Source organism: Electrophorus electricus, chromosome 23 (assembly GCF_041902795.1).
Source record: "Electrophorus electricus isolate QZ-2024a chromosome 23, ASM4190279v1, whole genome shotgun sequence".
In the NCBI taxonomy this organism is placed as follows: domain Eukaryota; kingdom Metazoa; phylum Chordata; class Actinopteri; order Gymnotiformes; family Gymnotidae; genus Electrophorus; species Electrophorus electricus.
Genome location: NC_137519.1, coordinates 9,087,568 through 9,115,476, shown reverse-complemented (window position 1 = coordinate 9,115,476; position 27,909 = coordinate 9,087,568). Strand labels below are relative to the sequence as shown.

The 27,909-nt window shown below is 39.5% G+C and overlaps 1 protein-coding gene across 3 annotated transcripts; it reads left to right on the top strand.

The window, feature by feature from the left end:
- On the top strand, positions 1 to 27,824 carry lrrc4cb (leucine rich repeat containing 4C, genome duplicate b). Of its 3 annotated transcripts, none has more exons than XM_027013790.3 (2): positions 1 to 417; positions 22,888 to 27,824. In XM_027013790.3, exon 2 carries the CDS (start codon positions 22,942 to 22,944, stop codon positions 24,835 to 24,837), a length of 1,896 nt encoding a protein of 631 aa, XP_026869591.1. In that variant the 5' UTR covers positions 1 to 417; positions 22,888 to 22,941; the 3' UTR covers positions 24,838 to 27,824. The 3 variants fall into 3 exon arrangements, with proteins under 3 accessions (XP_026869591.1, XP_026869589.1, XP_081562561.1); XM_027013788.3 differs by lacking the exon at positions 1 to 417 and adding an exon at positions 6,510 to 7,598; XM_081706435.1 differs by lacking the exon at positions 1 to 417 and adding an exon at positions 14,263 to 14,283.
- The last annotated feature ends 85 nt before the right edge of the window (positions 27,825 to 27,909 follow it).

Below are 27,909 nucleotides of genomic sequence, written 5' to 3'. Positions count from 1 at the left end.
CGCACAGACAGCTATGATGTTTCCTAGTGGTGCATTCCTCGAATGCATCAACCAAAAGAGAGGAGCATGCCACACTTCAAACAGCAAGTCAAATACAGGGAATACAGCATGCTTTTTCTTTTTCCTCACCTTTTTTTCTCCTTAAGCCCATACTGGGAATATCTGAGGACAAGTGTGTGTCTCAGTGACAGGAGTTCTTGTTAGCTCCAGTTGCAAAGCTGAGTCACCAGAGGACTGCTTATGGGGGTGAAGCATTGTTTGATTCTGGCTGCCATCTGGTATGCCTTCATTGCCTGGGGATATGACTGATAAAAGACAGGCCGTTGTGGATGAAAGCTTCATGGGCTGCTGTACCAGGATTGTTGTGAAAAAGAAGGAAAAAGAGAGAAGTGTCTGGAGAATGATCCATGCCCTGAAGTAAGGATTTCAATGATTTATTGCACACTGTTTTAGTTGATTGTGGAGGCCTGGTGAATTTCTTAGGATTTTTGTAGTTGTTGTTGTTGTTGTTATATCGTGGCTATTCCCCAATGTTGAAATATGAAATGGCTTATTGTTACAAGTGAAGGAACTATATACATAAATGTTTTAGACAAATTTATGCAAATTAATTTAGATATAAATAGTAAATAGTGCATGAGGCTCCAAAGTGGATGATGTCTGCTCCTGTTCCCATTTGATACTTTTAATTGTAGACTGACCAATATAAAGAGATATTATCAGAAAATACAGATCATTATTTAGGTGCTTGAAAAAACTGCTAATTGCAAATTAATGAAATGGCTCTTCTAGTTGACATAATGAAATCTGTCTAAGGCCCTGAAAATCCAATTTTCAGGGGCATTCACCTTCATCAGAATGACTCAATAGGGAATGAATGCCATAATCAAGCTAATCAACTCATCTACTCCACAATTCTGAGATGGTTCGTAATTTCAAGTAGGCCACTAACAGGACTAGTACTTGGAGATCTAACATCAAGGGGATCAAAAATCATGGAGTGCTGAGGTCTAAGAGATTTTTGTTTCAGAGTTTATATATATATATATATATATATATATATATATATATATATATATATATATATATATATATATATATATAGAGAGAGAGAGAGAGAGAGAGAGAGAGAGAGATAGATAGATAGATAGATAGATAGATAGATAGATAGATAGATAGATAGATAGATATAGTATTGTGTGGGAAACGACATTTAGGTGATTCTAAGACCAAAACAGGATATGACTGTATTGTTCCATTTATTCCTTTCCTACAAGCAGCATCCCAGCTTTAGAGAGGCCTTCATAAAGGCCTTTGTTTAGATATAATGCATATGTGATGGTCTACTGCTTGAATTCATAAGACAATGTCCATGTTGTACCACATACGCCCAAACCGACAGACCAAGACTTCTCATTTTTCTCACTCTTGCCCATGAAGGTAAACAAGAAATGTGCAGCATAAGAAAAAAAAAAAAGTCATAGTGTATGAAGTGAACAAGCACAAAGTACATTCCATCTTCTCCAGGTTCCTTTTTGATTTCATTTGGCTTCTCTCGCCCCTCGTCCCCACACTACATGGGAAAGGGCAGGGGGTCGGACTGCTGTAATGAAGGCTGACAGATCAGACAAGTCTGAGAGAGGTCTCAAAGCCCAGCTGAGGGAAGGCGTCTCTGGAAGTGTAAGGCATGATTGAGACCTGCCGAGGCACAAACCCAACAGCGGGGCCATGGTTTGCCCTTCGGTTGTCTCTTAACAATCACATGCCTCTGCTTTGTTCAGTGAACCTCTCAAAGACATATCAGAATCTATAATGCATTGTACACACTCTGAACTACAAGGCCTTTGTCCCGGTTTAGAGTTACAAAGCTAAGGAAGCCAACTGACCGTGAACCATAAACTTCTGAAGATTCAAGGCAAATATGGGGAAGCAGGATTCATCACTATTTATGACTATTGTCTATGTACTGTGTTACCCATTGTTATTTGATAGTTGGTGTGATAAAAGTAAAAAAAAAAAATAATAATCTGTTTGTGGGATGAGGGAGAGATTGCTTATGCAATAGAAGCTAGTGCTGCCAATATGGATTGTTACTGCAAAATAATCTGTTTGATTTTCTGTAGACAGAAGAATGAATTAACTCTGGCCTTGAATTTATACATACATGAATGATACATTCTCAAGGCTAGACCTTCAGGTTGATATGTCACATTAAACCACTATGGCAGAGTTAAGCACACATGCAGGTATCTGGTCTTTCTTTCTTTATCACCACCCTGTATCTTGCTGTAAGATGTGCACACATCCAGTCTATAATGTGCACACACCCAGTGCACACACTCTCAGTCTATAAACTGCAATTTTACTTATCCAGTGCCAGTGAAGTGATATTTTCCTGACACATTAAATCAATTAGAAATCATTCAATCTTTCAAATCAAGCACAGTAAATGAAGAGCCAGTGGTTCGTGTTACAGGACACAAAACCTTACTTATGTCCTTATTTTCTTATTTTAGGTCTAACAAAATAGATTTTCTTTCATATTTATTATAATGAAATCTGCATTTTAATAAGATTTCAAAAAACTCTTACAAATTGTGAGGGGAATTATATCTAACTTCAAAACATCTCACTAAGACTATGGCCTTGATTATGGGAGGCATGCACCAAACATGCACAACTTTAAAGACATCCGTTCAGCAAATTGAACTTCTTACACAGCGAGGCCCTCCGGGGTCTACTCTCTGTTTCATCCACTATACCACAAGGACTTGTTTGGAGGAAGCTGCTCTGTACTTAATATTCCAAACTGGCTTCACTTTGAAAGTTCTTTTGGTTTTAATCAGGCTGCTAAATATTTGCAATGATATGAGAGAGCCTCAATACACCCTTTTTTTCTTTCCCTCTAGCACTGAAGTTTATCCTGAACGTCTTGAGGATGATCTGTTCTGCCTTCAAATGCATTATAGATGAGTTGTTTGGCTCTTCCACTTTACTGTGCCCCTCAGTGTTAATCTGCTTGATGTGGGCAGTGTTTTATCGTGTTTCGATTTGGTGTTTCCTGTTCTTTAAAGCCTGGACAGGGCATCATATTTACAGAGAAAATGGATAGTTTCCATTATCTTTCTTTCTCTGTAAATCTGTAATCTGAGTACTAATGAAGTGGCACTTATAACAAAAATGTAATGAAATGATCTGTAAACACATTTTCTACACATGCACACAACTGTCTTGATAAACTACTACTCTAAAATAGCACCTATGCTTCAAAACCTTTTGGTAATGCCATCAGTTTTCCAAACAAAAGTACAAGAAAATCTAGATAGAGGGATATTTCTTAGTTAATACAAGCCCTGTTCTTAATATTTACACAGTGCATATAAAGGAAATTGCCAAAGCAAATGAGTAAATCTGTGACTAATTTTAATGCTGGAGTGAAAGCCCACACTATGAGAAAATGGTCTTAAGCAAGAAGGGCATGAAGTAGCAGAGAAGAGGCTTCCACTTCACTGAAAAACCTGCTAACTCTTCAGAGGGCATGCATTTCCTGTTAAACATTTCCACAGTTTAAGATTGTTAGCTAGAGGAAGACAAAACAAGCTTTACTCTAAATGTAAATTATCAAGAAAATGATCATTCCTAACCAGCTACTATGAAGACCTGATTATATTCTTTGACAATTGCAACAACTGTAAAACTTCTTTCTTTTAAAAAATGGCATTTAAAAAAATCTAATTGGAACACACTAATTATCCTACTATGAAAAATGGTTATAACATGAATCACTAGCCTGGGCATATAAATTATAACCTACATTTGAGCATTTTTCACTTATCCTGACATAATTTATACTGTGTAACTTAAAATAAAACACATATGAAAATGACCTACTCTACAGTGCACTACCCTAGAAATGGCAAGATACATGAAACATACATTAGGTGCTTCCTCTATAAGTCCCCTCTTCATTTGGCCCTACAGAGGCTGCCATTCACCCTGTTCAATTATGTTAGCACTTCTCATTGAACAAAAAGCGACCAGCCTTCTGGCTTCAGTTGGCCAGCAGTGAACTTACACATATTCAGATCATAACAGACTGGTTTCCTTAGCCTGTTTGTTGATAATTAATGTCTTGTTCTAGCAAGGAAGCACATCTGTTATATACAGTATGTGTGTCCTTTGACTCTCTGTTGGTAGTACTCCTACTTAATGGTACGAGAAGTATTTACAGAAACAACAGTTACCCTGTTATGTTACAACAAATAATTTCTCCCTAAAATTTTTAAATATAAAAACAGTGCCTTAGACTCACCTCTAAAAAATCTCTCTCTCTGTTCCTGCTGTTCTACTACATTGTTAGATAGCTTATACATTTGAATATCCATACACTGTCACTCATAATACATTTCATTATAGTTTCCTCTTTGACAGAGTCATCTGTTAACGCCATATGAAAAATGCTTGTTGATTCTTCTCTGTGTAATATGCCCAGAAAGTTTGTGACAATAAGCCCTGTGGTTTACCTCAGTGCTATTTTCTCCCCAGTGCTGAATTTATTACATAAATGATTTTTTAAGGCCTGTGTAAGTGTTGCCCAGTCAATATCTCTGATTTTCAGAACACAGTATTGTCTGCACCCAGTGTGCCACCATGTTGGCATTGACCCACCCCTTCTGGAGTAAATGCATTGTTTAAGTACTATCTGAACTCCTTACGCATATTCTGTGGGATTCATCACTTGAGGATTACTGATGAATAAACAGCTCATTTTATTCAGAATCACAGTCAACCTGCTGTTAATCCAGGTATCTCTATCTAATATAAGATACCTTGAATCAAGACTAGACATTCAGGATCAATGTAAAGGGGAGATGATTCTGAATTTTAAAAAGGGTTGTCATACATAGGAAAATGATCAGTGAATGGGGGAATTGGCTATGTAACTCCGAAATGATTCCTCTTTCATCTTCATATATACTGGAAAGGTTTCTATATTAAATGGTTTATGCATGGCTGGACAAAATCAGAGAATTAAGGTAAAATTTATTTTATTTACTTAAACTAACTGCAGAGAAAAATTGGATGGCACATAAAAAGCAGACATACTGGCTGGCTGGCTAGATGACTTTCTTGATGAGTAGGAGGATGAATGATACTTAAGCCAGTCACCCATGCCTGGACTCTCCAGGGATCCTGACTGAGCTGGATGTGATGTGGCTGTCTGTGTGATGATCCTTGACGGTCCCAGCCTCTCAGGGAGGCCAGCTGCTTACAGACAGTGCAGGTCTGGTGCTACAGTGTCCTTATGAACACTGCTTCAACCATTCACAGCACGTTTCACCCACTCTGCTGGTCTGAAACCTCTGGCTTGCCTAGAAAAACCTGTCAACTTTTAGGGGCAAACTTTAAGAGTTGAAAAGGAAAGCAGGAGCTGACAGTTTCTAAAGCTTCTAGGACTGTCTTTCAATTATTAACACAGCTGTCCCACTGCTCTTGTTTTTTCTCCTGTATGCTTAAATATTAAATGGCTCCCTCCAAAGAAAAAAATCTATATGATAAGGCCCATGCAGAGAGCAAAGGCTGAGCTGCATCCTCTGAACTCAACGAGACCTATCCCATAGAGAACACAATGCCTTTCAACAAGACTCGAAGTGTGAGGAGGAACTTCTTTTGCAACAAGTCTAAACTCAGAAGCAAAGAAATGTTGGAGTAGATTTTCCTCTGCGTCCTTATCGATGTAGAGGCTGTGTGTGTTCTGCTTAATCAGTCAAAGTATGATCCAAGGAATGTTCTCTGTCTGGTTATAAAACTTTTCAGTGTTTCATTCCTACCTCATATTCCCTTCAAGCATGTGGAGAATGTTCCCTTATTAAATAATGGAGAAAGCACGGTCAGCGTTTAATTTTCCAGTGGAAAAAAGTGCTCACTACAGCCGGTGAACAAAGTGCCCTACTTTTGCTGAATGAACCGGTGCACGTTCAGTCTAATAGGGTCGTCATAAAATATTTTGGTTCACTGGTGTAAACAAGCTGACGTGAGCTGTTTAATTTTCATTGCCATCTGCCTGCAGTAATTTCTTGAGATTTTCAGAAAGATCAGTGCTTCTGTGTGTATGTTGTTGCATTGGTACTATCACACTCTATACGCTATACTTTCTAAACAACCACTGGCAAAGTCTTGAACATATAACTTTACAATTCTAATGGAATTTTTTTTTTTTTAAACTTTGCATATGTAAAGGACTACATGAAATGTAATGCGATGCGTCTGCTCTGTGCCCAAAAAAATCTCATGTGATTGTGATTCAGTTTAATGCTGATTGCAGAATAACTGAGGCAATGCCGGTAGGTGGCAATCCTACATCGTGTCCATCTTATCAAATAAAAAAGAAAAGATGCCCATTAGCGCTCTCCCTCTCTCGCACGCGCACACACACACATAGCAATTAATAAAGTTAACTTAAATTTATACTATTCAAATCTGCATGACTTTTGGTCTTGCAGGGAAAAACCAGCAGGAAAGGTTTAGAGACAGAAGTAATTTCGCCTGATTTCGCAAAAGCCGTTCAAAACAAATGCGCAGTAGGTTTCTGGTCTGATGTAGCATACTCAAACCTGGAACAGACCTCGTTTGCTTCAGGAAGTGCCGTAGATGTTAAGGCTGAAAGCATACCCTGTCTCCGACTGACTGGGGTGTTTTTTTCGATTCTGTAGGCGGCTGCATTGCGATTTCACCGTCATCTTCATTTATCTTTAGTGCTATTTTTTAAAGGTATAGCTAGCCGACGTATTCTGCGCAGTCTAGTACCAGTAGGTAGGCTTTGGTGTGGGTGGGAGAAATCTCCAGCGCCAAATTATCTCAGTTTGAATGCAGCCACTGACGTTTGAAAATGAGTTCGTGCGATTCTCGAGGAGCACCGGTGAGGAAGTTAAAGTCGTAAGCATCGCATTATTTCGCCTACGCTGTTTCTTCAGCTCCGCAAGGAAACGTGCGTAATTATCGGAATTTTAGGTTTTCTATTTATTAAATAATCTGTTTCACCGCTGAGGAGAGCTCTGCAGTCAACATTTTGTGAACGAAAATCGCTCATAGCCTACAGTTTCCAAGGTGCGAGTTACAGCATGATGAAAAGTCTGTAGTGTACCTGCGAGGCGACGCTGTAAGACATTGAACATCGGCGAAGTCAGCGCGTTATATTTAATTTATGGATTGCCGTCATGGCTGAGAAACGATGTATCGGTTTAAAAGGAGGTCTATTTTCGCGATCTCTTATACAATGGGACCTTTCAAATAACTGCTGGATTTTTTCCATCGGAATAAAGCACCAGCAAGGCTTCTGAGAATACCAGTGGTGTCTCTGGATGTGGATACCAGGCAGCGTTACGTTTGCGGCAAAACGTTGACAGATTTATTCCCCATTTATTATTGGGATTTTTTACACCTACTTTGCTTATCAAAGGCTGTTCGGCTATTGTAAAAAGCGGCTGGCCCGACATCTCGGTAAATCGTGCATGGATTTTACATTAACTTGAGGTTGATGAGGCTGCAGTGGATCATCTATGTATAGTGACATCGTTTGCTTCTCTCATTAAAAATGTGTAAGTAGAAAATGTGTTTTCAAAACGTCGTATATTAGCCGTTTTCCCACCTATTGTATTTATATTTTCTTAGTTTATTCTGAGTTTAATTCAAATGCATCAGTGCTTCATCTATCTATCTATCTATCTATCTATCTATCTATCTATCTATCTATCTATCTATCTATCTATCTATCTATCTTCCCTCTTTATAAGTCAGTGTAAGCACGAAGACATGAAGGGTGATTGACATTCGTAGTGCGACAGTGTGCTTGTAGAATTGGGACCCCACCACCTCCACCCTCCTCTTCTGTTGCTCCAGTTAGCGTTACTTTTGCTAGAATATGGCGTTGGGTCATTCATATTCTGCTCACATGTGTAGGCTTTTGCAAAGACGCAAGAGGAAAAGAGGTACCGTGTGTGATATACTCTTGACATCTTATCCTTACTGCTTCCAATAAGCAAACGATATAAAAGGCATCCTAAGGGCAGCTTGTGCTGAGTTTGTTACTCATACAGCCACAACATGGATCACATCCCTGAACACGTTATCCTATCTCCAACACATTTCTGATGGTGATTCTAAAAAACCCTAGCAAAGGGTGACAGCTCACACAGTACTGTGTAGTGTTTCTTCAGCATTTAGCCCTATAAGGCCCTTCAACCTGGTTGGAGAATGGCCAGGTGACAGTGTGAGCTATATGTACTATTTGCATTCCTAACGCACAAGGTGAGAGCCTAGGCTGTACATTGGCACTTGAGGAAGATTATGTAATTTCAGTGGATGATTCATAGTGGTGGGATGTTGCTTCCCTAATACTGTTTGGGCATGAACAGTTTGACAGGAGCTGTCTTTCCTGGAAAGGTACTGAAAGCACTCTGGCTTCTCCATGTTAGACCATTAAAGTAGATGGACATCACAAGACAGTTGTTTATGTACACAATAGGTCTAGTGCTTGACTAAATTTAATGGGGATTCTTCTTTTAAAATCCATGTGAGTCATGATCAGGGCTTAATATGTGTCTAGAAAACACTGCTTATTTCATTGCCTGTTTGTAGAGATATCAAACAAATAGAGTCAACTGAGATAATTGCGTTTAATTGGTACTCTTCTGTCTATTCCAGTTCCGGAAATGATGTGCTAAATATAAACATCATCTCTCCAAGGAAAGATCTGTTACTATCATAATGTAGAAAGATCTGTTACTATCACAATATGAAATGCTACAGTGCATTCACCTACACATCAACACAGTGATGTAGATGGCTCCACCTTAATTCAAGTTGTATGATTTCAGAATTTAAAACATATTATGTATTGGCATCTTGGAAGCATAAAATAAGGCTAACATGATTGTTTTTATTATGATTTTACAGTTGTCCTTATGATTCTAGAGACCAAGCAAGCAAGTGCGTTTATGGAGGGATCCAAAGCCCATAGCTTAGTCTGTATAAAATGTGATTAACTAAGCATGATTCTACAAGCCCCTTAATATGAGGGAATGATAAAGGGCTAAAATCTTAGTTTTCTGGATCGCAGACAGAAAGACTAACTCTTATTATCTTATTACTGCCAGAGCCATAATGCTTTTCATAGAAATTGCTTGACAGATGCTCTGTTTAGTTTTTTGCATTCTGGCCCATAATCATCTTATCCAGCTTTAATGAATGGGACAAATATCAGAATTTGTATAAGAAAAAATAAATCCACTAAAAAATTAAAAGCATAATCGCATTTAGACAATACATTTACTCACTCATCTATGTGCTTGCTGCATAGCCATGGGGTGTGGTGTTTTAAATTACACTCCAGTATGACATGGTAAATGACAGATTGGGGTGTGGAATGTTAATTTCAGCCTTTGGGTCATGCCTGGTGTGGTTTCCCAGAAACACTAACCAAAGGTCGGGTGCTACACATTTAAGTGCATATTAATTGTCCTTGTAGCATTGTAGGTGATATGATTATCATCTTCACCACTGTTTAAACACATCACCAATGAAAACAGTTATGTCCTACCTAGACCTGGACAGAATCTCCCTGTCCTGATTCTTCATGGACAGTCCCTTTCAGGGCTGCAGCTCTAATCTGTTTGAGAAATTGTTACTAAAATGATAACAAAGTGCAACTTGTGAAGCTTTGGTTAATATTCAGTGTCAAAAACTTTCCATGAGAAACACACTCAATTTTTTCAATTGGGTAATCAATTGAATTTAGCCCTCCACTCTTGGCAGTGAAATACTAGCCAGTACTACAGTACATTTTTGATTGATGGCATTTCCTCCAAAGCCACTCCGAAGAACAAGGTTTAGCAGAGGTCTGTGGTGAGGATGGGCTCTAATGTGGTAAATTAAGTTCCCCCAAAGCAAGGAGGGTGTGTCTTTGAACATTTAGCCAATATTGCACCCATTAACCTAAGTAATGCCTGCCATTTAAATGAAAGTAGAGCAGTGAAATGCTCCAGCTTGACCTGATGCTACATGAAGTCCATTTCTAACGTGGGTCAGGTATGGAGTACTCACACTGCATGGAGACATTAAAAATGTACAGTTACAGACAATGTAATATAGCATACAAAGACTTATTTTGAAATGCAAAAAAGGGAGTCAGAATCAGGCTGTTGTTTTATTTTACAAATTCATTGCAGCGGTTTCCTGCAGTGCAGATGCATTTGGGCAAATATGTACAACTTACAGGTAGCTTATTCCTCAGTATAGCAAAGGTGATGACATAGACAGAGAAAAAGTCCCACCAGCAGTGATTCAAGAGTCTGCTGATCGCCCGGCCTTACTCTCTGTTCATTGCATTTAAAAAAAAGTCATGGTCCTTTATTAATCTTGTATTTTCCATATCCCTCAATCCCCACTGGAATATAAAGCAACAGCAGCATGCCAATGGAATTTTAAGTGGGAGAGTGTTCCTCTCCAGGTAAAAATGCTTGACTTGTGAACCATGAGTGCCAAATCCGCAACACCTAACACTTGTTGGATGCTGCCATGCTTATGTCAGTTGTTGTGAAGCATAATAAAACATTGAATTCTGTTCTCTTGTGCTTGTTGACCATTTTGGGATTCTTTCATTGTGTTTGAGATGATGTGACCACTACAGCCATCTTTTTTACAGCATTGATGGTGATGTACAGTTTTTGGTTGTCCTGAGCAACATATGAACAGTATTATGTGTAATAGTAAGACACTTAGCTATACAATATGGCTTAATAAAGTACAACCTTTTTTAAACAAACAAATAGCATTATTCACAATTAAAAAGAAATCTTTTATACATTTTTGAAATTAGCTTTTATAGAATCTAAAAGATCTTAATATATATATATATATATATATATATATATATATATATATATATATAAACATTGACTAAGAAAAAACAGAACTAAAAAAAATGGAACTAACGCTTGCAGTCAGCAGATAGAAGGGTCTGGTTTTAGCCAAAATGGGTGACGCAAATTGCTGGTATTTGTCAGGAGGTTTTTATCAAGGGAGTGCAGTAGAATGCCACATGAGAGTGTTACTGCTTTTGGCTTGCCTTTGGTGATTAGCCATTTTTACATCTGATCTGCTGCCCAGGATGATTTAATCTCAGGTACTACAGGGCCTCCATTCTATGTCTAGGTTTGTTAATACTGTTGCAAGTCTAGATACTTTCCATGTGTTCATGGTTTTCTTTCAGTCATTGTCAATGTAACAATAAGTGCTTTTTCCCAATAACAACAATGACCAAGTTTATGTATGGCTCCTGTACCAAGCAGATACCCATCTGATCAATGGGGCTGTCCATAACTCTATGTTCTGCCTGGGTTTTTCTTTTGTTTTTGTTTTTTTCACTTTTATATCCCTGTAAGGCTAGTCTGTGCTTCAGTACATCTTTTCCTGCATCAGAATCAATTATATTAATCTCCAAATGCCTTTTCTTGTGTAATTTCACTGAACAGATCACCTAATGTGCAGTATATTAGTAAATGGCGACCGGCAGAGATCGAGCGGCAACTTTGAGCATTGGGGGATGGGACAGCGACCAAATGATGGCAGATGAGCGAAAGTCTGAACAGGCTGCAGTAGTTGAAGTCCCACAGCAGATGTCCGACGCCATGCGTGGATGCTCTGGAAAACCCTGTCTGAGGGGCATATGGCACACTGGAGGAGATCCAAAGTATTTCACACACGCGCAAGCATACAGGCAAAAACTGGCAAAAGTTCATCTGTTTAGAAGGCTCCCAAAGTTAGACACGTGTGCCTTCTCACAGCGTCTTATTAGGCAAACATCTCATTTTGACAACAAATGGATATTGGCTGTGTTGCTCTAGTGGGCCTTGCTGACCATAATAAATGTATCTGTGGTTTCAGAATACGCTGCCCTCAAAGTTTAATCAAAGCTACAGTCTGTTTCATCTTGAAATTCTGAAGTAATACTTTGTCTCTTGATTGTTAATTTAGGAAGTTTCAAACATCACCATATCCCACTAATGACCCAAACAGTATAAAATTGTAATATTTGTCAAGATTAGTCATCAGAGACGGAGAGGGAGCTGTTCATGTGTCAGCCTGGATCGTGAATATTGATTTGCCCTGATTGCACTATATATTTGTCATTGCAGGCATGGTGCATGCAGTATAAATTTGGGTTGCTCATTATTTTGGAACCCCTCTCTAACCCCTCCCGTGGACATCATTCGCTTCTCTCTTAGCATATTTCTGATATTGGAGGGAAACTGGAGGGCAGGTGGCTTTTTCAAGCTTCTAAGATCAGTTGGCATGAATTCTCAAAACAGAAGGATGTCAAAGCAAAGCGTGTTTTAGAGGCTCTTATATTAGAGGGTGTCTAGAGTACACACTGCTGAAGACAATGATGAGGGATGAACTTGTTCCACAATACCAAAGGGAGCCATCGACATTTTCCAGCATCTGAGATGTGCAGGATGTAAACAATGATCTCTGGCCCCAGTATTCCAGAGTTATAGAGCTGTAAGCATTGACATCCATGGAGTAACACAGCCAGTGTTGCACTGGAGCAGTTACTGCTATGTGCACTTGTATATGTATTCCCTGAAATACATATAGTCAGAAAATGTGCGATTTTTTTCAGTGACAGACCAAAAAGGCAGTAATTTATAATATGTAGAGTCTGTGCAAGCAGGAGGAATAAATGTGATGCACTGCCCTGCACAGAGAGTCAGTCTGAGGCCCCATACAGACTGGATTTATGTGTGCTGCTCTGCCAGCTGCAGAGTGCTTCAATTGGCCTGGCTTCATGCAGAGTCAATACTAATGACTGAGGAGACTATACGGCCACAGTGAGATTATAGCTCTGAGGCCGCAACTGCGCCTATTGTCATCGCAAGCATAGAAAGTGATGGTTACCACGGTCTGACTCTTTTCGTCTCTTCGTAGAATTGTCTGTGCTATACAGTCATTAAGGCTAATGACTACCCAGACATATTTGTTTTGAACTGTGAAAAATACCGACATCCCTCAGCAACATGTGGGCGTGGAGAATATCGTATCGGAGGCGGGAAAAAAGCGGAACAGAATGCGTTTATGCCATTTTGCCAGCGGAGCAACATCGACGAACCGAGACAATATCATGCTCTTTCACCACTCTTTCACCACGTCGCTTAGCTTTGGTAAAACAGGTTTGCGTTTTTAATTTGTGTTTTGTTTTGTTTCGCATGTCGTGTAGTTAGCATGAAACATTGGAGCCACATTTTAGTACTACAGATGAACGTCCGGTTGGAAAATCTACCAGTGGCCGGGGGGGTTCGCGCAAACAAGGTCGTCCCATACGTCCTTCCATGAATCAGACGGAATGTCACCACTATGCTACCTCATAACAAAGCTTAAACGCAAGCCTGGGTGGACCCTTCGGATGACCAGCATGCACTCCATACCGGGCCCTCTCCGCAGGATCGCTCGATATAGTGACAAGTTAGCAAGCACGATAATGATAACGGATAGCGACTCACTAACGTGGTCTCCGATGAAACCGAGCGTGGTGCCTGATGAGTAAAGTAGCCTGTCGTGCATTAATTGCCCTTAAGGGGCCACTTGGCTGGGCTTGAGACTGGCTGCCTCCACGCCACTGAAGCATGTCAGTATGCTCGAACAGCAGAAGATATTTCAGAGGATTGAGAATATGTATGCGGGGATAAACTCTAGAAAAGCAGCGCCGTGCAAGCAGTGGTTCCCTCATTTGCGCCTATGCAGAAGGGTCAGGCCATCCCTCTTTCTTGCTTTGTCCTTTCCATTCTCCTCCTGCCCGCTAGCGCCGTGCTCTTCATTATCGCAGACGAACCCCATACACAGCCACACGACGTTCTCATGGCAACCCTTTGCTTGTCAGCGCCGCTTGTAATGGTGTGGACATTGGGACTTTTTTTTTTTAAAGATTCGTGTCAGATATTTCTGTCTGTGCCTAAATTATAGCCGCCCCTGTTCAACTCCATATGTCTTCTTTGTGAATCAAATGAGGGAATATACTACGGGAGTTCAATAAAGAGTCATCTACAAAAGTAATTTCTGTTTTAGATTTTGCATTTAATTACTATGCATAGTGACTTACCTAATGAATAATGAATGTGGCTCCACACTCTATGTGCTCTGACTTTTAATGCAGTGCTTTCACTCCTCCTCCCCTCTTTCTAGAGCCAACATTACCTTGACTGAAATCTACCAGCTAAGTAGAACCAAGTAAATATTCTTATGTGTTTGTTTTCACACGTTGTCGGAAAAAGACCAGCTGGTAAAAAAAACGTAGTGGGGGGGGGGGGGGGGGGCAGCTTTGTGAACTGATTCGTCGCTGAGTTTGACATGGAGAAATGGAGATCTGCAAAGGAATGGGAAGTCAGTTGGTCAGATGTGCGCTGTGTTACTGTGTGTGCAGGCGCATGCTTCTCACATGGACTCAAGGGACTTCGGGAGTGTGGCCATGAGAAAGTGGAGCGTCGTGCGCTTTGCAGTACTAAACATTCTCCTTTTATATATATTGGGAAAGGAACTGTTTTTGCAGGTTCACTATAACACCATAGTGTGGTTGCCAGAGCAACCTATGATTGCCTGGCTCCGTGATTTAAAGAAACATTGGCTTTTAATTTAAAGACAAGTTTAGTTGTACACGGCCATTATTAAAAGATAGTTATTTTTAAGACAGGCACCATAAATGTCAAGAAAGTCTATATCAATTTGCTATTGCAAGCATTTAAAAGTGACTGCAGTGGCTCAAGTGCAAACGCATGAATTATTCCTAAGCAAGCTGTCTGAGCGAGTGTGTGAGTGAGAGTGTGTGTGTGTGTGTGTGTGTGTGTGTGTGTGTGTGTGTGTGTGTGTGAGAGAGAGAGAGAGAGAGGGAGAGAGAGAGATAGTTGGGGAGGATTGGGGTGGGTAGGGGTTTAGTACATGTATATAGAGCACTGAGTCACCACTGCTGTGCAACAGTCTGGACACAATATGGGGTCCATTTGCAGAATTAGAAATACAGCAACTTGAAAGGGCAAGGCCTTCGTTTTCACAGCAGCAACCAGTGGCATGGGTTTTTACGATATCACTTAAGCACGACTCACTTTGTAATGTCCCTCCCCAACCCATCATGCAGGTGCCAAGCAGATGCTGAATCTATCGACAGAGCTGTCCATATGTCTCAGCTGTTTATAGGCAACACCTTTAGGGGATTTTATTCAAGCCTCCTTGCTGTGGTTCCAAAGCAACCAAGCATGCAATAAAGGAGGAGGAGCTGTGGAGGAGCTTTATTTACAGTGATCAATGTTCTAATCTTTGTAAACTGCAAACAGAATCCAACTGAGAATTCAGCATAGCAATATGCTGTAGATACCTTTGATTCACATCTGCTAAATGTTTATGACTGCTTTGTCTCTGTGAGTTGTAGAAACCATGTGTTGAATCTGTAATTTTCTGCTAAGATTCTGTGAATGAAAATGCTGTGCATTATTCCTATGCATTTTACAGATGCAACACTTTATTTTGAATTACAGATTAGCTGTGCATAGAAATATGGTGGTTCTGGTCCCATGCCAAGCAGTATTAAGCCTGCACCAAGCTTTAAGATGGCTGTGCCTTTTGGGGGGCTTTTAGCCTGGTCAGCGCTCTGTCTCTTTGATTCTCTATCTGAAGAGTGAAGTGAGCTGAAGGGCTTGGGCCAGGGAGTGATCACTCTTTACTCAGGTAGTCCAGATGAAGAGCCTATCGTGCTCTGCCACTCCTGAAGATTAGATGTGCCTTGGCTTGGTGACCATTTCCACAGGGAATGAAGAGGGAAACAATAAGTGATTTAACCACATGCACCTGGTGTCTCACCATTCTGCTTCAGTGTTTATTTGTTGTGTCTGGGAATAATGTTTTCCAGGTCCTTTGTATTGGCTAGCCCTGCAAGTAATGGAGGGTGTGAATGCCTTGCTAAAAACTCAACCAGGGTACAAGGAGAACATGCAAGAATCCCTTCCCCCCTGGATGTGTGGTAGCAGAAAGGTGGGCTGTTGCTAGTGCAGCCACTGCAGCACTTTTGTCTAGTAATTGTATTCCTCCTCAACTTCTTTCCGTATTACAATATAGATTTTCTCCCTGGGTTGTGTTAGGGGAGCAGCACATAGTTCTGACAAACACTTCCCCATGGACAGATTATCTGATACAATGGTGTTAAGGTCCATTGTTATGAAGATGACTAATAGCGTTATATGAGTTGCAAATGTGATGAAGTCCTTACCTTTCCCAATGTGCTCTGCTCAGAATAACTTGATGGGAATTTCAATGCATGGCAACTGCGCCGGCATTAATTTGGAGACAGGAGCTTTCAGCCGCCATGTCTACCACTTCCATACTGCTGTACGTGCATGTGTTTAATTTCATTCCGTTATAGCCCCTCTCTACGGGACACGCAGGACAGAGCAGGAGATTGAATGCTTGCTAATCCACATTTTATCCTCACCTGCCGCAGTGCTGTGGGCTGCGGTTTTGGCAGAGATCCTGACAGTTTAAAAGTGCACCAATATTTTTGCTAACAAGGGTTTCACACAGTCCCAAAACATGGGGGTGCACCAACACGCAGCCTATAAATTACCCTGGCACATAGCACTCGCATCCTTCCCCATATTGTGTCTGACTCTGAGATGAGTGTGGGGTTAACATGGAGATGCCGCACCGTTCTCCCTCTCTTCCTCCTGTCCGAGGCTGCTGTGTGCTGGGTGTGATGGCTCAGTGACTGGTGTCTGAATCTAAGACCAATCGTAGTCGGTACTGCCCCTCAGCAGGATCTAATTATTTAATGATTGTGCATAAAATATTTAATGTGACATGGTCTAATCTGGTTAGATTTGATCATGTTTATGTCATGTTAACAGTAGCAACCACTGGGTATTGCACAATTACAATAAATGAATGTTATTGTATCAAGAATGTTATCGTATCACTCATTTGCCCTCTCTTGCTCATTAGAAAGAGGTGGCTAAATTAATTAAGTTGATTCAGCCAGTGCTGCTAACTTTTCATTTAATCATCTAAAGAAACTAACAATGAATTAGCAAAATGTAAAAGCTCTGTATTTATTTCCATGGATGCTGAAAGCTGCTCTGCAATGGATTAGCCACTAAAGCTGTACTAATGAAAATTAGAGAGACCCAATAAACCTGCAGCCAGTTTTTGTTTTAGAGCTAAACTACATAAAAGTGCATTAATGTAAAGTATTACTGCCTAGGTAACTGGAGATTAATGGCTGTTTCAAAATTTGATGAAGTACATTATCATATCCACACTAAAAATTAAGTCTAAAAAGAACCAATTTATTTTGCCACTACTCTGAGACTTTTTTCATTAATGTCACTTTCATATCTCTGTCCAATACTCACCAAGTCACATGACATAATTTGCACAATTTATAATTAGCTACCTTGTTTTGTCTGTTTGAAGGGTATTACTTGCAGTACACAATGGCACATTATATTATGGGTTTTGTTTGTGATGCTCCTTATATAATTATCAAAATGATTCTGTAACCAGAAGAATGCTGGAAATTGAGAATACCACAGTGCAATGAATCAGATTGACCGGGATGATCGATTTGTGTTTCTGGTGAAGTTGGGGATCCCGATCATTTACACACAAATACACATTTTAGACGGCACCTGCCATAATCAACATGCTTTGTGTTTGGATGTTACTTTCACCTGAGGCTCTGCCGAACTCCACACAATTACTGCATATTGATAAGCACAGGCATTACTTGGTCTTCAGCAGAAACATTAGGACAGTGCAACTGGCTCTCCCTGAAATCTAATCCACCCACGCCACCAGACACAGCCAAATCAAGAGGGAGTGGAGCAGCATGACTGTGCCAACTTAATTAAGTTATTTATCAGTGTCATTATGATAATGTAGGCAGCATAAGTTAGTTTAGCACAATCTGATGACTATGCTGATTAGTTTGAGCTTCACACTCAACTAGTTTATGGAACAGTTCTCTGCAGTTTTGGGAATTTGGAATCCCCCAGTGATATGTACCCATTTCCCGTAACTAAACAGCCTGAAGAGTATTTCTAAAAGACAAGCGAATTATTGACTTTTACATGATATTGAGTGGTAGCCTATTCGTGTTGAGAATTGTTTCTGTTCAATGTTTCAAAATAAAAAAATGACACAGTCATTCTTTGTAGTCCCGATGCTGACTAAGGGAAATATGGGCTACCTCATTTGTTTTAAAGAAAACTGCAAGTCAATCATTTCACCTTTGCCCTCTTCATAAACTGGATTTAGAATGAATTTAATGGCACATTTGTTAATAATCAAGGATCACTAGCTTTCTTTGGATTAAAAAAATCCTCATTTTTGGTTATATTCAGATTTTCTGGAATCAGAATAGAATACATTCACTTAGAATTGTCACTTTGTGCAACCAATCATTGTGTTTGACACTGATATACTACTGCCTACAAACATTTCCACTGTGAAAAGACATTTCCACTGTGAAATGGTCATTTAAGCCCTTTGTTTAATATTATTGTCTACTCAAGGTGAACATACCATGGACCTTTACAGCATTTCAGCCTTTGTAAATTCTAATGAGCTCTTGCATTTGTAAAGCCTCGTCTTTGGCTGCTGCACACTCTCCCCATTTAAGTAAAGACCTTGGCACACAGCCTATGAGCCAAACCTCTCTAAGCCATTGTTTCCAGGCCCTGAGGAGCCAAAGGAATGTCTCCTGAGAACTCACTGTTGTATGTTGTTTGTCCTTTTGTAGATCTAGGGCATTTAAAAAAAAAAGGCGAGTACACTCCATAGCTTTGTATGTTGTGAGCAATTTAGTCAAGGTACTTATGAAATGTTGTTCCTCTAAACTTCTTAGCATTGCATAGACTTTTGCTATGCAAGCAGGAAACACATAGATTATCAACAAATTTCTATATATTGGCAGTTATAGACTTCATATAAAAAAGTTAATGTTGACCTGCTAAAGCCAGTTTAGTGCAGGTTTTTAACATGTTGCCTTTTATTGCATACATGTGATACAAGCTTTCAGGAGTTTAATTCATGCTGGAGTCTGTGATGTATTCATTCTAATAAATTGTACCTGTGCACAGAATGTCTGATTTCTTATCTAATTCATTTTTTTCTAAGTTTTCAGATGTTTTCAGTCAAATTAACTTTGATCTAAATTTGGGTAGCCAGAGATTCAGTAGATATTTAATGTGTCACAAAGCCTAAGATTTAGTAAAATAGTCATGACCTATCCAGTTGTAGTTAGATAGTCTGTTGTCCTTGCAAAGTTGTCTTCATGTCCTCCACAGAAACCAAAGAATAAAATCACCTGTCAGATTACAAACTTAACTGGGGGGCACACAGTGTAGCATAAAATTACTTTCAGAGATAAATGATCTGCTATTGTGGATATTAAATGCAGGATTTACCATTGAATATTTTATCTTCCCAGAGGGAAGGAGTCTCAGTTAATCATGAGAATCATTTTTTGAACTTGTTTTTGCTTGAATAGTTTTATGAACTAATTATACAATGCCTAAATGCAACTCCTTCCAAATTATATTAGCAATCCCAGCATCAAACCTAGAAAAAAACTTTCTCACCTTTTATTGGGTAAAGAGAAGAAGGTCAGCCTGCATAACGCAGTTTGTCCAGGAAGGGCTACTACCTCTCCACTGTTCTTTTTTGTGCTATAATGGGGAGAGTGGATGTTAAGAGAACATTGTGCATTGCCTTCCCATAAAAAAATGACACATTTTCTGATGTCTGGGAGCTCATTGGAAAAAACCTGTTGGCCATCGATTGAGAAGTTAAATGTGGTGGATGATTGATATGGAGGTACGGCCATTCTATCAGAGATTCTGTCTTCCACATCCACTCCTATGGCCGATCAATAGGGCTTTTTACTGTCAGATATTCTTAGGTAATTGGATGAATGAACCAGTCAGACTTTGGCTTTGGTAGTAGGCAGCAACAGCGTGTGTGTGTGTGTGTGTGTGTGTGTGTGTGTGTGTGTGTGTGTGTGTGTGTGTGTGTGTGTGTGCGTGGCTGTCCCTGACATGCTTATATTCTCATATGCTTACACATGCAACGCCCACTACCATGTCCTCGCTAGGGCTGTGTCGAGAATGATCTGCCACCCAAAGAATTACTAACAATGAATGGGGTATAGGTGTTGGACTGACTACACTGCATGGCACCCGATGGGCTTAAATGCACCTATAAATACAATAAGTGGTTATTTCTAATCATACGGGTGATGTGTGTGTGTTTTTTATAGAAGCTTGCTTTATTAAAAACACTCCAAGCCTTATTTCATTTCAGAATTTTGAATAAAAATTTTCAAAAATTCTACAAGCTCAAAGTGACATTCATCTCTCCACCTTTAATTAAATGTGTAAATGCTGATCAGGCAGATTGGATACACTGATATTTATTACCTGTAACATGAGCCAACTAAGGAATACAAATGAGCTCACTTATGGTATAACTCAAATTACTTTCTGAGCTATTTAATGTTTGCATCACTACATAATTCAATAAACACTGTTGGTCAACTTATGTGAATAGTTTTTCTGCTTTAGATTGGAAGACAATATAAAATTACAGTTCTACACAAATCCTTTTGTCTTGTATTGGTATTGAAATGGCATCAAAAAGAATTATTTAGATTCTATAAAACTAGTTCATCTATTACATGGCCTAAACAATACTATAGTATGCGCATGGTGCTTTGTGGATGCTGATTTGCCGTAGCTCCTTCAGATACCTACAAGGGTAAGCAGCAAGAGATGTCTCACACTCTATATTAAGGTGCCGTGGGTGTACTTGAATGCTTTGAAAAGCACCACTCTGTACTTATGTTTTGGTTTTGGTTTCAATGCCACAATACCCCTCAGATGTGTGTATATATTTACTGTTTACAAGAATGTATGCAAGGAAAATAAACCTTACAGTAAATTAACATTTACTGCACTTATTGTTCATTTTGATATAGCCTCTAGTTTAGCAACCAATCATTGCCCCTAAAAATTTCTTTATCTTCTTCATAAATTCACTGGTTATTTTTGGTTTAAATAAACAGGCTTCTACTAGGACATGGCCTGATTATGTCGTGCGCCTCATTAAAAGTGTGTCCCACGGAAAACCCCTCAGCATCTCATAGCAGAGTCAGTTATGCTGTTGCTAAGTAGCATTTCCTGCTGAATGCAGAGATTAATCATCTAAGTCTCCCTGTGACTAATTCAATCACATTTTAGCATTTTCCTAGATTGGGAGATAATATGCAAATCTGAAGCCAGTGCTTTTTCAGATGCAATTTCTCAAAGATTCAACTTCAAATGAACTTTCTGGTCAGCTGCATCAAAACCTCGACACCCAACATTTTGTAAATACGAGTGTCAGAATGCTTACTGAGAAGCTTTTGAAAAAAATCATGACTTTAGACATATTTCTTAAAAGTATTATAGTAAGCACTTTGAACTCTTTAAATATGATCATAAGAACAAAGTGTATTGGGGAAACTTACCCAAAGCCTTTATTTCACTATAGGTCCAACGCAGTGACACACATCAAATGTGCAGTGCACTTGGGTCCAGGCAGAATGCTGAAGCTAGTGCCATTGGCACTATTCTAGGCACCAGTGTTACTGATGTTACACTGATGAGAAGATTGTTGGGGAAAAATCACTAGCATAGTCTCTGTTCTTTGTATATGTCCTGGGGTCCTCAGGTTTTCTCCATAATGGGGCAGTCATTCAATTGATCTCATATGCATAAACGAAGTGAACTGTGCATTGGGAATGCAGTGCAAATTATGCTATTGTTTTCAGCATTTTGTTCAAACCAGTAATTAACATTAGGTTTTGTTTTGTTTAGCTTCACTGAGTGTGTTTAGGTCAGTCACCTGTGTGCCAGTTATCCAAATATTTTCAGAAGCATTATCTTATCTTTTCTGCACTTTCTTTCTTTCTTTCTCTTTCTCACCCAATCTCTCTCTTTTTCTTTCAGACACACACTAGTGCACTATATTTTTAGAGTGGAATACTGATATTAGCACATACTTACGTGAAAGATAATAATCTGATCATTCATAAGAACCCTCTGAGAATGGGGACTTAGCTGAAGAAGTGTTCTTAAACATATACTTTGGTATTGGCACATTTCTAGTGAATGTTGCTTTATGTCTATAGCATCCTGTATAGTACACACACTGAAATCCAATGGAAAAAGATGTCGCTTATCCAGCACAGCCCTTCAGGGACCTGTCTGCTACCTCATCCACGTCTCTGGCAGCATGTTGTGTCTAGATTTCCATATGTCTCATTTTTGTGCAGTTGAGTCAGGATTCAGTGATTTAGGATGGTAGCTCTTGACTTGCAGCTATTTTTGCATTTGACACCTTATTACATATTGTCTTTGCTAAAGGATATTTGCTTATTTTTTTAAGTTTGAAGAACTCATTTACTCATTTCATGCCTTTAAATATCTATCTGTTTACATGGCATGTTTAGTAAAGGCATAATTACTACATTAAAGTCAATTTTGGGATTGTCATATAGACATTTGATTGTGTACATATTGAAGAATTGCACATGCACAGATTTAAGATGGTGAGACTGTAAAATGTCATTCCTTCTTATGTGTGATAAACCTTAGGAAATTATTTTAGTACAGAGGGAATAATATCTAAGCTTTTGATTTTATGTTTAATCTACGTAATCTAAATGACTGTCTTTCAATGATAGTAGCCAGCACATTTAGAGACTCTGCAACATGATATTGCTTTGTTAACATATGCTTTCCTCTTCTGCAGGCTGCTTCATTACAACATTTTGCAGAGAGAGAACCAGCAGACAGTAAATTATGAATGTTGAACAAGATGACCTCTTACCATCAGCGCCAGATGATGAGAGGTCCTAGATGGAAAGGGGCTTGGTTTGACCCCTTATTCATCCTGCTATTGGCTCTGCAGCTGCTTGCAGTGGCAGGACTGGTACGGGCCCAAACCTGTCCCTCTGTGTGCTCCTGTAGCAACCAATTTAGCAAGGTAATCTGCACGCGCAGAGGACTCCGAGAAGTCCCTGACGGAATCTCCACCAACACACGCTATCTGAACCTTCAGGACAATCTTATCCAGGTCATCAAGGTGGACAGCTTCAAGCACCTACGCCATTTGGAAATCCTACAGCTCAGCAAAAACCACATCCGCAACATTGAGATAGGCGCCTTTAATGGGTTAACCAGCCTCAACACCCTGGAGCTCTTTGACAATCGCCTCACCACCATCCCAAATGGAGCTTTTGAATATCTCTCTAAACTCAAGGAGCTGTGGCTTAGGAACAACCCGATTGAGAGCATACCTGCCTATGCTTTCAACCGCTTGCCTTCCTTGCGAAGGCTGGATTTGGGTGAACTTAAGCGCCTCACCTACATCTCAGATGGAGCCTTTGAGGGCTTGAGCAACCTCCGCTATCTGAACCTGGGAATGTGTAACCTCAAGGAGGTCCCAAACATTAAGCCCTTGGTTCGACTGGATGAGCTGGAGATGTCAGGGAACCAACTGACCGTGATCCAGCCTGGTTCCTTTAAGGGTCTCAGTCACCTCCAAAAGCTATGGATGATGCATGCCCAGATCCAAACTATAGAGAGGAACTCTTTTGATGACCTGCACTCATTAGGTGAGCTCAACCTGGCTCACAACAACCTCACCTATGTGCCCCATGACCTTTTCTCTCCTTTGCGTCATCTGCAAAGAGTTCATCTGCACCACAATCCATGGAATTGCAACTGTGACATCCTGTGGTTAAGCTGGTGGCTCAGGGAGACTGTGCCCACTAACACCAGCTGCTGTGCCCGTTGTAACTCTCCTCCAAGCCTCAAGGGGCGCTACATTGGTGAGCTGGACCAGAGCTATTTTCAGTGTTATGCACCTGTCATAGTTGAGCCCCCCACTGACCTCAATGTGACTGAGGGAACATCAGCAGAGCTCAAATGTCGGACAAATTCACTAACCTCAGTTAGCTGGTTAACACCAAATGGTTCTATTATGACTCATGGGGCATCCAAGGCACACATCTCAGTGCAAAATGATGGAACATTAAACTTCACCAGTGTCTCAATGCATGACACTGGTACCTACACCTGCGTGGCCAGCAACATGCTGGGGAACATTTCAGCATCCGCTGTCCTCAATGTGACCTCCATAGACAACAGTGGTGTCACCTACTTCACCACAGTCACTGTTGAGACTATAGAATCCCCAGTTGATGGGGAGAGCAGGACCCCAGTTCAGCCTTCCTTTGCCTGGGTGTCATCCTCAACTACAAGGGGAACCCCCATTTCCACAGAGAAAGCCTACACCATCCCTGTGACAGACATAGATGTGGAGGGGCCTCTAAATGGTCTGGAGGAAGTGATGAAGACCACCAAGATCATTATTGGCTGCTTCGTGGCCATCACGCTTATGGCCGCCGTCATGCTCATTATCTTCTACAAGATGCGTAAGCAGCATCACCAGCAGGACCATGATGGGCCAACGCGCACAATCGAGATCATCAATGTAGACGAGGAGCTGACAGGCGTCCCAGCAATGGAGAGCCACCTGACTCTTCCCCCGCTGGAGCATGACCATTACAACCATTACAACTCATACAAGAGTGCATACAACCATGCCTCCACCTTCAGCTCACTCCACGGTTCTGCGCACGAACCTTTACTAATCCAAGCCAGCTCAAAAGACAATGTGCAAGAGACACAAATCTGAATCCTTTGCTTTGAACAACACAAGTTGATCTGTACTAACAATGTTGTAGGTTTTGGTGGCACACGTGTAGTGGCGACCAAGACAGTGTGGAAGATGTGTTACTGAGAACTGGGATGTATGTATTATTTGAACAAGTGTCTTTACGAGTGATTATTTATTTAAAGATACATGTAGTGGCTGAATTAAAAAAAAAAAAAAAGAAGTTAATATCCTTTTTCCACTTGTACCTATTTTTCTTTGAATTTGGGGAATGAATGGTTTACAAAACAATGCGCTTATTTGTGAATTTAAGGTGAAACCACATGCTTTTGACAGCCTCATGTGAATAAAGTGTTACATTCATGATACAGACATAATTGTTGCATCTGTGGGCATGCTGCAAAATTTCACTTCTACATGTTTTCACAATCTGGTGGAATGCAAGAAAAATCTGGCCACAGAGGATTTAAGACTGTAAATAGCACAGTGCAAGTGGACGTGATAAACCAATCGGTTCGATGCAGAAGGTGCAGAGATGAGAATCAATAGTTACAATTCCCTATAAAAGGGAATTCCCTATATGCTCTAGTGCCATATTCTAGATTTTCTTGCTGTGGCAGCGAATGGTGCAAATGTTCATTTTTGAAGACAGCAACACAAAGATGGCTATGTTTTAATTATCAAGTCAAAACTGGGAGGTGTTGCACACTAAAATCTAAAAATTATCCTTCAACATTATTCATATGGAAGAGATGTCTATTCAAACATTAATTCAATGTTTTCTTTTTTGTTTAGTTATCTGAGGACACACAATACTGTGAATAAGAATTTTTATTAGTTTTTAGTTGTTTTTTGATCTGATGCAATAGGAACATATGTGTAATAATTACAAAGCTCTACAGATGAGCTACAGGTTAGATCTTCACATACTATCATTCATAAGACTTAAGAATTTCAGAAATTGGATCAAACAAAAGTCATGAAGCAACACATCAGATCTGACTGTTTTGCAGATTTGCTTTTGGTTGTGTTTATACTGAGGGCACTGATCAGATAAAAGGATGATCAACCTTGTTTAAACACTGACTTTTTAGAGAGTTTAGCTGCTGTAAAAACAGCATTGGCATACTTTTCAATCAAAAGCACAACTACTTGTTTAATCTTACCGGTAGCTCCTTAACATTTGTATGGAAAATCCTTGCATATATACTATTGGGCTGTTAACAAAGACTGCAAAGGACATATACGTGCACACACACACACAAATGTCAAATGTTGCTTGTTAGATGTGTTTGTGAGAGGGGGGAGTGCAATGTAATTTTTTAGCATTTGAAAAATATAAGTTAATTATCATTAAATTAACAGTACTCTTTTGAATCTCACTAGATTTAACACCATTTTGAGATATTCTTCCTCAACATATCATTGTTGATTATTAAGGTGTAGGGTTGGGGGGGGGGGGTTGTTTGTTTGTTGTTTTTTATTATTATTCAATTGTGAAAATGAGATGTAATACTGTATTGGTCTCAAAATGAGATATATGTCTCAATAGTAAAACAATTAAGTAACTACAATAACTAACCCATAAAGAATGAGACTGTGATTGCTGATTTACAAAAGTGCTGCTGCTCTAACCTATTAGACTCTGAACAGTGATGTTTGGTAAGTTCAGTGTGGTGTAGTGATTAGAAGACCTTATCTTGGTCAGCAAACATTTTGAAATAATATCCCTGCCTAGAAAACTATAGATAAACTGATCACTGTCAATGTCCTAAATGCATCAATAAAGCAAAAATTCCATAGAGAAAACAGAGAGGAACCCCAGGATGAGCAATAAACATGCTGACAATTATTTCGCACCAACCATTTATAGTCTACCGGGAGTCCATCATGAGTTATCTAAACAGTCCAAAAAAGATGAGGTATATGTTATATCCCCTTTGCTTTGATCTTCATTTCATGATTTTAAATACATCTGATATTTGCGCTTGATTAATTTACCATTTATTGTCACTGCTGTATTGAGTGTTGAATTGTGAAAAACCTTGCACATTGTACAAATGTGCAGATGAATTTCAGATGCAGATGAAAGACTGCTGCATATTCAGTGCTATGTTTATGGTGGCATTTTTTCTGACTTTTCACTCACAATTCCATTGGAGACTAAATGGTTTTGGAGGCTTCATAATGATTCATTTGTTGCACTAAAGGTAAACCATTGCTTCCCTAAAAGTAAGGTAAACCTATGTGGCATTTTTTGTTTGTTATTTAGTTTGCTTGTTTTTGTTTTTTGTCTGATAAACATGAATGTGAAGTCATTCAGGCCGATCTTCTACTTGGTATTGTACAGAATGAGTGAGGTAAATTAGAACTATAGATAAACAGTAATGAAAGAGTGATGAACTGGTCATTTCTCAATCTGCTATGAGTGTTCCCACATCCTACAGTATTTTCTACAGTTATTGCGGCTAGACCACCAATGCACACAAAACTCCACCATGTATCTACACCATCAATCAGAAGCATTTTGTTTTCTTTTATTGTTGTGATTTGTTTGTTATTGGTAACTCATTTTAGATTTCTGTAATGAACTGAAGTGATGAATTCTGGTATTTTCCCTTTTTTGACAGAGAGAGAAAGACAGAGAACATATGCTTCTCTAGAAAGATTTCTAAAAACTGTTTAAGCATTAACAATAACATCTCTAAGTGCAGTATCTCAGATGCTGTTCAATTGATAAAAATACTGAGATGTGCTTATTTGAAGATTGACCATTTACAAAAAAAAGAAAAAAAAAAGATTTATTAATACCAGAGGTTGTAGTTCATACAATACATGCTATAAATGTAAATAAAATGTTGTTTTTTTCTAAATGGTTGGGTCGTTGATTAATAATCTTAGGATTCTGATGAAATCTTAAGTATTTGTGTCAATGTCCAGAGAAAATGTTCATTAAATTATGTCTGACATTTTATACCATTTAAAATAAAGTTTGTCTCGCTTTCATATACTGTACACACTTGCACCCACACACAGTGCAGCTTTGAAGTAACATTGGACTATAGCTGTAGCAATAACTGTGCAATATTTTTA